At 42.7% G+C, this 13,221-nt stretch overlaps 1 protein-coding gene across 1 annotated transcript in view; it reads left to right on the top strand.

Annotated features, from left to right (window-relative positions):
* RBM28 (RNA binding motif protein 28) overlaps positions 1-13,221 on the top strand; it is a 168,825-nt gene that overhangs the window by 121,367 nt on the left and 34,237 nt on the right. The window contains exons 15-16 of the mRNA XM_078677774.1: positions 1,458-1,607; positions 2,083-2,157. Coding sequence (XP_078533900.1) covers positions 1,458-1,607; positions 2,083-2,157 — 225 coding nt within the window. The remainder of the gene's footprint in view (positions 1-1,457; positions 1,608-2,082; positions 2,158-13,221) is intronic.

Raw genomic sequence — 13,221 nt, 5'->3', positions numbered from 1 at the left:
TAACATTTCGATCACTTTCATTTTTGCTGATAACAGAAAAGTTCTTAATGTATTTTAATTATTGTACAGGGCTCTAGGATGGTTCTTAACAAACAAGATTTTTCTGCATTGTGGTTGCTACCTAAACATTTCTTCATCTTTACATTATTCCACACAGCCCTCTCATTAAAGTCTTAGTGGGTGACGGATGACAAGATGACAAACCGGAGCCAATCTGTGTATTTATTTGCGAGTTCTGTTCCTCGCTTAGTTGATTGTTAAATTGAAACAACACAGGGTGAAGAAAACTATTCTTGCACCTGACTTTCTCTATCAGTGGTGTACCCAGACCTATTTCTACTGCCTTAGTAGCCACAGTGGCTGTTCAAAAACGTAGTCCTGCTTGGGAGCTGGTCCTTTTTGGTTCTAAAACGACCACATCATCCTTTTCAAACAATTGCTCATGGTAGTTCTACAACACATCATTGAAGGTGACTTTTCTAGTTGCTATTCCTCCATCTTTAAAAGTGAGGTTCAAGCTCTCTATACTCGTGAACTGAAAACAGTTCATTTAAAATCTTGTGTCTGACTAATTAAAATCAAACAATATATGACAAGGATGATATAAAAAGGCTACCCAGTATTCCATCACTGTCAGAACACACGCATCCTTGCTCCCAATAGCAATTTTGGATTTCCACATTGTCCGACTATTTCCTTACTTTCTCGCCTAATTCTTCATCCACAGGAAAATATTCCTATTTACTTTACATAATTTCATGGCCTCATGATAAGACCAATGATAAACATAAGTTCAAACAGTGATATATTAATTGCAGAGAAATCATAGGTTTAACATATCCAGTACAATCTGTATCTAGATGAACAGCATCCTGCATTGCTGGTGTAAATGCAAGGCTCATTTTTCGCTTATTAAACACGCTCTCTCAGATGTACAGTGCAACTATTCAGAGATCAGTCCATTAATTTTCAAATTAATAATGTAGTGACTAAAATGGGTGGAAATGGCATAATACACACATGAAAACATAGAACACCCCTTTGGTCCTTTTAGGTCTGCTCTTAAGGTGAGATTTTGTGTTTCTGAAAACCTCACTCAATTTTAAAGCCCATGTAAGTAATCACATTGATGAGGAACACTGAAAATGTAGTATTCTGGATTTGTGGCTGGTAGAAGTCAGTGAAGAACATTGAAGGCAATACCTGCCCAACTCATTGATTTCCCTTCTGTGGGATTATTACTTGTAGTGGTGTCTTACCACCACAGCTCCCAAGCTGGTAAGGTGCATCATATGACCTGGTGTGTCATGTTCTGTGTCAAATAGGGACACTCTGATACTCATGTTAGTCTTTGTGTATGCTGTTTTCCACAAACTCTAGGTAAGTCCTCGCATACTTGCCGTAGTACAGCTTGCATGGCTCATAATCCTGCTATCTGTATCTCTCATTACTTGCAGTGTCGGGTGATGCGGGACCTTAAAGGTCTTGCTGGGAATTCCAAAGGGCAGTCCCTGGGCTATGCATTTGTGGAGTTCCATGATCATGAGCACGCTCTGGCAGCTCTTCGACATGTCAATAACAACCCAGACCTGTTTGGACCACAGAAGGTGAGACGTGGGGTATGCGTTTAGATGTTGGGCAAGTAAAGGCCTTCTTACTAATGGGTTTATGTTAAGATTTTAATTTTGATTTTAAATTTCCAAATTGTTGTCAATGCTAAAATAGAGTGGTTATCATCACCCTTTCCTGTGTTTTAGGCTCAAACAAGCTTTTATTCCAAATAACATTTTTGATGAAGCCGCACTGCTCGCCTACGACTGTATAGGACTTTTGCTATTTGAGAATCCCTTAAAACAACGTTTCTGCTTAGATTTGTCTCAGTTCCGTTTATGTATCCTGGTTCTTGCTCGTAGATAACCTTACGCAGTGCAGTTTTATGTGCATTCTGCAATTTCAGTTACTCTGTGGAAAAAGTTAGATATTGTGTACTATTTCACATGCCTGTGCTAGGATCTCTTCAAATTAGTGCCTTTTATGAGTTGAAAATGATCTGCTTTCTTTTGTTGCTTTCTCGGAGTGCAGCGACCGATAGTGGAATTCTCCCTAGAAGATCTGCGAAAATTGAAGATAAAAGAGATGAGAACCCAACGTAGCCTGGTATGGTGGTTTTCTGAATGTCCAAGATTAAAGAAAAAAATTAAGAGGGAATTGTTACTCTGAAATGCTTTCTGTGCACTTGTTTTGCGATTTCCCTTATACCTGACATCTGTATGCAAGTGTGGGTGCGTCTTCTTTCACTCCTTTCTGTTTTTTTCTGTTATGCTCCGTTCTTTTCTCATTTCTGTGACCGTGCATCATTTTGGTGGTAACTGAAATAATGTCTTGACAGTTTACACAGCACAATGAGGGCTTGGGAAGTAAGGTGCATTCTTCATTTTTCCCTCAATGGTTTCAGCATGCCTTAAACTTTCAGACTGCTCTGCCTGAATCTGAAGATGTATCTTGGAGGCTCCTTTGTAACCAAAGCCTTGTATTTTCACTTTTGGTAGGTTATTTCTCCCTTTGATGTTGTTTCTGTGCACTTGTGTTGGGGCTTATGGTGCAGTTACCCAGCATGAAGAACTGCAGACTAAGTGGATGTTAGCTCTCCTTGCGTAACCATCACAATGTCTCTGATTTGCCTGAGGCATTGACACTGTAGGAAGCTGGCTCCGTATATGATTTTACCGCTAGGTGGTAATATCCTGCACAGAGTCCAGGGGTTCCCCAAAAGTTCACAGGGCTCACTGCAAAACCCAAAGTGTTCTCTATTAGTGGTAGTGTGGGCGAGCAGCCTTAGGCTTAACACAGAGGAGTGCACACACATGATCAATAATGGACACACGACTCAAGAAGGAGATCCAGATAAATTTTATAACATTATTCTTAGTTTGTACTTTATTTTAAGACCCAGGTCTTCGTCAGAGGGTAAGTGCTTTTTTAATTAAACATTCTTTTCACTTTCAAAAATCGGCACTAAGAAACTTTTTTAAACTGTCCAACTTAAGGCGAACAAAGCAAACACAAGGAGATGATGGACTGAGCGCAGGACCTGTTTCTGGGTAACACTCTTCATCAGCCAGGCTAACTTGAATCCATTGGCATACCCTGCCAACTTAGGGCGAACAAAGCAAACACAAGGAGATGATGGAAGGAGCGCTGAAACTTTTCAGACACTCACTTTCAAAAATCTGCTCTTAGAAACTTTTTCAAACTGTCCAATGTTATCCTATGGGGAAAACAATATTGTGGTTAAACCGATGAGTATCGGAATACAAATCCAATCTTTGTAGCCAAAGGTCAGCAAGAGACATGGGCCAGGTAAATACCAAAACTGCACCACCAGCGGCACAGTGGCGGCCAGGTCCAGAAGTCAAAATCGGAGTTCAACCCAATTCTTTCCAATGGAGACGGGTTGCCTGGAGCCCCACTGCTTGCAGGTAAGTAGATTGGTTGCAGGGGCCAAGCTTTGGTGGTTGAGTTAAGCAGGGGGGCCATGAAGCAGCACCAAACATGCAACACCAGCGGCACAGGGGCGGCTAGGTGCAAATTCGACATTGGGCGTCCAGTGCTTTTCAATGAGGATCTTCTTGACGGTAAAGAGGCTGCAGGCATGGCACTGGAGGTTGCAGGAGGGAGAGCAGCGACAGCAGAGATAAGTAGGGATGTGGATGCATCATCTGTTCAGCTCACCAAGGCCCAGGGGCTTCGAGTGCAGGGGTGCCTTTGGATGTCAAAGTCTTAACGGTGCTGGTTGCGGGGAGCCTCGGGATTCACACTACAGTGCAGTTGTGGAGGGCAGGATAGGTCTGCCAACTCTGGATACGAGGTCAGACTCGCCGGGTAGAATTCACTTCATAGGTGAGCCACTTAGACTCGGGCCGGGGATTGGGATTGGGAGTGGGGTTGGGTGCAGAGTGGGCTGGGGACGCGGCTCTCCCTGGATCCGGAGTCTTTGAAGTCGTCTTCTTCTGGATAGGTCCGCTGTCTTCGGGAGATTGGAGTCTTTATTGATGACCGCAGACATCCCAGGGGCTTTTGAGATCGTTGTTGCAATAAAGGTCGCAGGGTTGTCAAAGCTGAAGACATGCCGGTAGGGCTGGGGCCAAGGCAGTTGTCCTCTTCTGGCTTCTGCTGCAAGTTGTCTTCTTTCTTATTAGGTTGACGCAGATCTCGAGGTCCGGTCTGGGGGAGCTCCCTAAATTAGTTAGGTGGCGTTTTAAGAGAGTAGCAGGTAGGGCCAATGGGCAGCTTACCAGGGGTGGCTACCCCCTCTATTATGGGTGGGGGATAGATCTAGCCCTGATTGTAGGGGTCCCCCCCATCATCAAGATGACTGGGACTGAACATTGTGCTTCACCTCGCTCCCACCCTGTCGCAGGGATTCCGTTCTCATACAGAACTGTGCATAGAGACTTGGAACCTTAGTGAATTAGGGTGTGCCAAAACTCACCTTAGTACCCAAAATCCCCTACCAGACTAGCTACAGTGTCTCATTGGTTATTACAAACTCCCAATGTTTAGACAAACCAGAACATGGACTTAGAACACCTCCAGGTAACATGGAACACATGAACACTCTTTCGTTATACAATCATTTCAATCCAGAACAACGAGTAAATGAGGACGCGTGCACATTTGAAATGTTTATTTTCTAATGCAGTGTTCTCAAGCGCAGTATCTTAGCTAGTACAAGCAAACATATTATAAGAAACAAAGTAATCAGCATAGTTACTAGTCCATAGAATACAAAAGGTGAAAGCATGTTAAAATGCTAAAGCGAAGAAGGTTAAACAACACCTAATTCTCACCCTCCCTAGCTAGTATATTATATTATATCTAAGAAGGTCTCTTTGGGTTTTAGCAGAGCGGCCCCATACCTCAGATCCTAGTGGTAAGGGATCACATCATCTTCCACCAGCTCTCTGCATGCGAAGCACCATCAAGTGTGAGTGTATGCTCTGTGCAAAGCAATCTAAAACGCGCCTAAAGCCAGAATTTGGCCGCAGCTGCATGTATGTTATGTCTAGGAACGTGCGAAGATCAGACCTCACAACAACTGTGTCGAGATATCCTTGAAGGCTTTAGCACTCACTGTACAGACACAGCTCACCAAGCAAGGCTGATATCAGAGTGACAACATATTATTCTCGTGTGAATCAAAACACTCTACTTGCTCAAAGCTAAAGTAACAGTTATGTGTCGTGTGCAGAAGCAGCAGAAAGGTAAAATAGCGTTAAAACTCCTAATAAGCTCATGCTAACTTAACACAGAATATAGGTAAAGCATATCTATACGATACCCTCCCATGATCCGAGCAAGGATAAGATAAGATAAGGGGCTCATTTTTGAAATGCAGAGTTCAAGAACGGTAGTCAGTTCAAATTTGAGAAAGTGAGAAAAAATATTTTTGTCACCCAAAAAAACCAAAATCTCACCATCATGACAATTTAGTGTTCGCTTTAATCAAAGCCAATAGGTCCAGGGCTTAAAAAGTTTTTGCATAGCTTAAAAAAAAATAATGAAGAAATCCAATGTCAACAAAGGCACCGATAGATCTCAGCCTAGCACTGAATATGCAAAATAAGCAGCAACAGCTTCCAAAAGGAAGTCACTGTTATCATCCGAAAATAATTCAGCCATCCAATTCAATAGTGGGAAAGAACATACATGCTCTTCAATTACCGGAGCCTCTAGCACCATCAGAGGACAACTCGGTGGGTTCTCGATGAAGCTGTGTGCCAAGAAATCTTGAGCCGGTGCGAATATATTCCAACTACCCAGTATTCAATGCATTGCTGCAAAGGCCATAATCCCTCCGTCAGAACAAAGCAACTCATGAGCAACTAAGGAGCTCATGAGTCGATTAAAATCCCAGTCGAAATCGCAACTCAGGCAATGAAAGACAGGCTGGACACATGTGAAATAGGAAAATCGAAATGATAATCCATAAGCTGCACTTAAGGTGGCGAGTGGCAGCGTGCCATAGTATTCAAGCATCCTGTTGCGAAACATTGCCAGCCGTGACAGCTCGTCTTGGAACACAGGATGTGCATCCATTTTTAATAAAACAAAATAGCCCCAGAACGCCTGCAGCCAGCGCCAGTAAAACGGAAATCCACCAAATAGGCTGAAAAAGATTGAATGGAAGAAAGCAGGAATGACTCCAAATGTCTTTTGAAATGAAGTCACAAGACCACTTCTAACTACTTTAAAAAAGTGCGCCAGCCCCATTGTGGAGGAAGCGTTAAAGATTGTATGAATCAGCTCACCGAAATGCAATGGTAGGTCAGTATTTAATAAAGCATGCACCTCTGTGCGGGTGTTAGCTACGTGAAGGACAAATGTTTCACGAGCAGATGTCAGGGCAACTTCTTTTTGGGACAATAGAGCTCTTATGCGACTCATCTTATTGAACTCTGCTTTCAAGGTCGGAATCCTCGGCCAGATGGAAACATCCAAGTTTCCATGCGTGGGTGGATACAACACATTTTTACAGCAAACCATACGTTCACTGACTGTAATGATATAAGCAATGCCTTTTATTAACCCACAGCAATCCTCATTATTTAAAAGTAAATAACTGCCGTTTGCCAGTAATGTGAATGTGGGGGCGATAGCGGGAATGGGGGTACCTTTCAAAACACAGGCTAAATTAGGCTTTTCTTGATTACAAGAGCCGTGTAATTGAATATGTCTACACATTAATGAGTGATCTGGTGTTTCGGTGCACTCTTCACCTTTCAGATAAACTTCCTTGCCCTCCCTAAGGCATCTGTATGTAAAAGGAAGCGACCAGGCTTCATGTAGATAGGAGCTACCAAGAGGCTCGGATCTACCAATGGCAAAATACTTCATACAAGTTTTAAATTCGAAAAGAGCAAATGGTAAAGTTATTAATCCGTGGATAAGCCACGTTGCAGTAGTGGCCTCTGTCACAGAGAATGGTAAAGACTCTAATCGTTCAATGTGTAACATGGAAAAAGACGCATCTCTCATTGAAAGCAAACGTTGCTTATCAGTCAAATTAAACGGGGCAAAAAGAGAAGAGAAGAGGTATTCATGTAATTCCAAGGCACTTTCCCGGCCTTAAGCGTCTGCAGGGTCCACGCAAACTGCATAATAGAACGCAATTGATTTTGACCATGGTATAATACAGACACATCATCTTGCACAATATCAACAACAGATGACACAATATTATCCAATGTGTAAATGCAGGCAGAAAGCGTGTTAATGCTATTATCCACAACTGCAAGCACTTTTTCTAAATTAGCTTGATCAATAGCCCTAAGGCGGGTAGCCGCCTCAATCTGTGATGTTTTCCAGATTTCATTATAAACTGCATATATCCATCTTTTAGATCTACCTCTAGCCGGGCCTTTTATGAAATCATTCAGATCAACATCGTCAGTCAGTTTAGATAAATGCAGTTTAACTGACGCCAAGGTAGAATGTTTGAGCCATTTCTGACATAATTTGCCTACTGAATAAGTGGTTACAGAATGGTCACTCTCAAAACGGGGATCGACCCTGACCTGTGTAAAGCCATCAGCTAAACCCAGAAAACGATGTTGGCACGAGTCGGCACTTCTGTGCCACAGCAACCAACCCTTGGGATCCAAACTGGATATGTTAAAGGACGAATTCAGCAATAGAGTTTGCAACTCTCTGATCGAAAATTTTGTAGTATTACCCCAACCTGAATATTCTTCCAAATCAGGGAAGGAAGGAGTATTTAATTTTTTTAGAAGTAGCCAATCCAAAGCATGTTGTCTGTGAAATAGTAGAATTCAAAAACAACATATGATTCGGGATGAGACATGCACGGTGCAAAGCCTCAGTGCCTTGTGCCTGCCAATTTTTAGAACCCCAAACAGATTTAAGGTCAACTGTTTCCTTCCATAACTCGTAGCCTCCAACAGCTAACTGGTCTAGAAAGGACTTCGAGTACAATAACTTAGTATCGGTAAGTCGAACCTTGGACCTGGACTTTTCTGTCATTCTAAAATAAAATGAAGCGGGATTGGACTGATTAAAGTCAGTAAAATAAGTGTATTTTTTCAAAAAGGTACTTGAACTGCCTCGCAAAGGAGCTGGGCAATGCTCCCACTGTGTATAATTTACAGTACTCCTCCTGGAATTAGTTTTATGTAGGTAGTGGTTACCAAAATGTTGGAAACAAACTAAATCACCATAATTAGCAGATTCTAAATACAAATCTTCAGCATCAAAGGCAGCATAATATTTCAAATCCGAAAACAATGCCTCTACGGCTTGACCATCCCAATCATCAGAACGTATGTTTTGTTTAACTACATCCCCCATGTTAACTCTAAGCACATTAGGGACATTTATAATCTCAGTGCGTCCATGGATTTGAAATTTAACAGCATCCCATACAATCCCATTCAGAACAGGCCAAGCAGTGATGTTAACAAAAGCCAAGTCTCTCTTCAATCTGTGTGCAGTATGTGATGAGGAATGGGGTGCCAATGTTCCATTTAGATGTCGTAGCTGCGGAGCTACGGAGAGCTAACGAAAGTCGTGGAGAGTCCCGGTCCCGGTGGAAGGCGGAGGGCCTGAGAGAGTGGAGGCGTGCAGAAGGTGGAAGACGCTGGATTGCAGGCGTTCGGCTCAGAGAACTGCAAGGTTACAAGGCAGTAGTGGAGGACGTGGAAAGCCTACATTCCGGTAGAGGTCAGAGCAGTTACGGAGCAGCTGTGAGAGGTGTGTGACTGGGAGGCGAGACGAAAGCCCGGGAGTGGATACATTGTTGCTAATCTCTAAGCATCTGCGGTAGTCGAGCAGGTCTGCTCCTATTTTCTTCACTGAAGGCACGAATGTTCGGGACATTATCAATAGCAGTAAGCTGTTTGTGAAATTGACTGATATTGTGATTTATTGTTACCAGGCACCGTTATAACTTAATGAATAATTTACTCTGGCCAGTATAAGGGCATTTAATACAGCTACTTGTTTGCATTCTACCAATTTATTCAGCCCTGTAACAATCTACGCGATAATTATGGCGCCTAAAGGCAGAGGGACAAAAACAAAAGCTGTTACTAACTCTGCTAATCCGGCTAGTACGACGCTTAACAATGTGGAAAATACTGGAGTAACGCCAGCGACCGAGCTTAACTCGCTCAATAGAGCTATTCCTGAGACTCGAGCTCGTCAGCAGAATGAGGTCATTAAGGAGCCAGTAATACCTGATTTATTTAAAAAGAAGAATATAGCTACTTCATCTAAGAGTACTACTCAGACACCTCGAGGTCTCATTCAAGGAAATGTGCAAGGAGCTGCTGACCCGTCTGGTGCTGTATCTAAAAACAGGGGTGCCAATCTCTTACTGACTCCTACAAATTCAATTTTGTCTACAACCGGGGATGGAGGGCCTCCCCCCCCCCCTTGAAAAAGACATTGATAAAGACTTAGCTGAACTCTGTCAAGCGGTGGGGGAGGTCAGAGTCTCGCCAAGGGTCAATGAAGGGGGCACTAGAGAGAAAGATGGAGTAGTCTTAACTACAAATGATGCCGAATCCATTGAATCGGGGGGCCAATTTTACTCCATGTCCGATGTCTCGCTAGGATCTGACGGTGAGATTGTTTAGGAGGTGATTAATGAAGGTCATTAGTTTTCAAAAGACTGGGCTGACGACTGTAATTAAACCTCCGAGGAAGAATTTCCTGGTCCCGAATATCTGGTGAATGAGGGAACTCCTAACACAGTTCGTAGGGTCGCGCAGGTACAGAACCCCCTTGCAGGTGATAATCTAGGTGTGATAGACCAACCGCAGTGGGAAGGGGCTGGAGCGGCATCTGAAACTCAGGCTGAATTCCTTGAATTTTTGGAGGGAGATGAGGAAATTATACTAAAATCTATCTATAATTTGCAAACCTCGATGTAAAGAATAATTATGGCGCATAGAGAGGAGACCAAGGCAGAAGGGCTCCATACCCAAGGAGCTGTCCGTAAACTGCAGAATGTCGTTCGTCGCTTAGCTAAATCCAGTAATGAAACTATTTCAAGAGTACAGGAGACCGAGGTTCGGATTTCTGCCGTGGAAGATGAACTCTCCACACAGAAAAAGTCAATTAAGGACTTGGAGAATACTAGACAAGATACTGACTGGAAACTGACCGACCTGGAGAATCGCGCACGGCGCAATAATTTGCGCATATTGGGGATTGCTGAACAATCGGAGGGAAGAGCCACTCGCCGTTTTGTTGTGGACTTGTTCTCTGACGCTTTTCCAGATCTCCAAGGATGGGTCTGGGATAAAGAAATTATAAGAGCTCATCGCTTTCCTTTTAATCAAAAACGTGATCAGGGGGCTGAAAATAAGAACCCAAGAGCTATTCTCATATGCTTACAAAACTACTTGCTTCGTGAGATCTTGTATGACTTAGCTAGACCTTTAAAGACTAGAAAGGGATTGGGGCATGAGTTCTTTGTACGTCCTGATTTTTGCCCGGCAACAGTGCAGCAACGCTGGAGGCTTAAACCGCTAATGGCACCAATCCAGTCTAAGGGGGGGCAAGTATTTTTACTAAACCCTGCAAAACTCAAGGTGGTGCACAAGGGGAAAACTATTTTTTTTGTGTCCGAGGTCAAAGCACAACAATTTTTAGATGCAATGTAGCAGAGATAGGATAAGGGTCATACACTTTCCTCATGCTTTTTGTGGTTTATATGGTTTCCTCTTTTAGGATTGTTGGGGGTAAGGTACAATATGGGTCTGGTTGGTTCGGGTAGAATCACATAGTTTATACTCACTTTCCATCAATGAGGGCATTTGCCCTTAAGCTTCCGGTGGTGGGGTTCTGGGAGGAGGGTGGGCTGGGTGGGGTGGTTTGCGGGGGGGGTGTGGGTGGGAAAGGGTGTTATGTTGGGTGCAAGGAAGTACAGCTGAAGGATGTTCAGTTTTGGTGTTTTGGATTTTTGTGTGGTTGGTGCCAAATTTGGAAATTTTCTGTTATTGTAAATGTAAGTTTAATTGCAGAATTGTACCAATACAAGAAAATGGATAAATTCTCGATTTGCTCCATTAATGTTTGTGGCTTAAATGACAAAAGAAAAAGGGGTATAACGGCTCAGGTGTTTAAAGCTATGCGGGCAGATTTAATATGTATACAGGAGACCCATGTTTCTTGGACAAACAAAGGATGGCTCAAGGATCTTGGATTGGAGATTGTGGGGTGTTCTCGTCAAAGCTCTACGATAAGGGGGGTGGCCATTTTAAAGAGGTTTGGGTTGGGGGAAGTTAAGAGAGCTAAAGAAGACCCATTGGGACGATGGGTTATTGCTGAGCTTAAACTTGGGAGCTCGACCATTACTATTTGCTCAGTTTATGCCTCTACTGCTGATGACCCCACAGTTTTGCATCAATTAAGTGTGGAGCTAGCTTTATGGTCACCTTGGTTAATATTATGTGGGGACCTCAACCTGCATTTGGATGAAACATTTGAAATCTGTGGAAATATTGCATATGCAGGGAGAAAAAAGAATGTATTTAAGGTAGTTAAGGGGATTGTTCAAGAATATCGATTGATAGATGTGGGGTATGAGAGAAGGGGGGAACTTATGGCTGCACCTTTTTCTCTGCCCCCCATCAAAGACACTTTAGGTTGGATTATTTTTTTGTTGCTAGGACTTTATTTAATGAACTGGCTCAAATGGAATATAGGGTGTTACCTAAAATTATATCGGATCACAATCCTATTATTTTTAGTTTTGACTTAAATATTCTATTTAGCCCCCGGACGTGGTCTTTTGATCGTAAGCTCCTGTTCGATGTATCCTACGTTGAGCATATGAATACTTGGATTCCTGAATTTTTTGTTAATAACAGGGGATCCGCTTCGGCAGAGGTAGTTTGGGATACATTTAAGTGTGGGGTTCGAGGAGAAACCTTGAGCTATTCAATAAAAAAACAGAGGGAGACTCGAAATAAAGAGGAAGCAGAGATTAATAAATTGAGACTGTTAGAGATTCACCTCATGCAGGCTTGTAACAAGGGCTTAGCTACAGATAATATCATTAAGGAGCTATTGGCTCATAAGGTCAAGATCCATCAAGGATTTGCTTCAAAGTTTGCCCAGCAACTTGCAGCTTTCCGAACGGAGGTTTACGAAGTAGGAGAAAATTCAGGAAAACATTTGGCCAAGAGGGCGAGGCAGAAAGCTGTGTTTGCTAGTATTGATAACATTAATAATACTGCAGGGGGGACTGTCAATAATACAGTTGACACACTTAAAGTGTTCTGTGACTTTTACTCAAAACTATATGCTGAGGATATGGCAGGAGATTGCACAGACCGGATAACTCAATTTACTGAATTGGCTTTGAATGGTATTCTATCTACACAGGAGAGGGAGAAGCTGGATCTGCCTATTACTTGAGAGGAGATTGAGCTGTCATTGTTGTCTTTAGCTTCTGGAAAAGCTGCAGGCCCTGATGCCATTCCCCTGGAGTTTTTTTTGATTTCAAGAAAATTTTATTGATGAGAATAATGGTAAGAACAATAAATATAAAATGCAATACAAGTGATACAATTGATGCAATAGAGATATGCAAAAAGGGCTAAAATTGATAGGTAAATCAAGATAAGATATATACATAATGAACAATAGCCTGTGATAGCTATAGATTCCATTCAAATAAAAAAACCTCTACCAAGGCAATACAACATATGTATCACTATCAAATGCGGAGAAGGGGATAGGGGAGGAAACAGAAAGGAGAGGAGAGAAGAGAACGAGTAAAGAGAGGATGAGTAGGAAAGGAAGACAGCGAGGAGAGAAGAGAAAAAAGAGCAAAAAGAAGGATTCCCACAGGACATTCCCCTGGAGTTTTTTAAGCATTTTCTTGGTATCTCAACATGCTTTGTGAGCAGTATATTCATAAGGTATTTATTTCCCCTTCACTCCACTCGCTGGCCCTCATTCTTAAACCACGTCCTTTTTAAATCACATCCATTGTTCAAAATGGCTGGGGCCATAAAACTGTAGCTATAAATCCCCTCTGGTACTGCTGCTGCCCACGAGGCTCCTTAACTTAACTCCTCCACACAAGTCCTCCAGGAATAGAGATAAGACTCTCGCCCAGCAAGCTGGGGGCGGGGATTGCTCAAACAGAAAAGGGAATGCATCTCCCCTGTTCCCTAAGTAATAACA

The sequence above is a fragment of the Lissotriton helveticus genome, chromosome 1_1 (genome assembly GCF_964261635.1).
Source record: "Lissotriton helveticus chromosome 1_1, aLisHel1.1, whole genome shotgun sequence".
NCBI classification, from domain to species: domain Eukaryota; kingdom Metazoa; phylum Chordata; class Amphibia; order Caudata; family Salamandridae; genus Lissotriton; species Lissotriton helveticus.
Note: the sequence above shows the minus strand (reverse complement) of the source record. Positions and strands in the feature narration are given on the sequence as shown.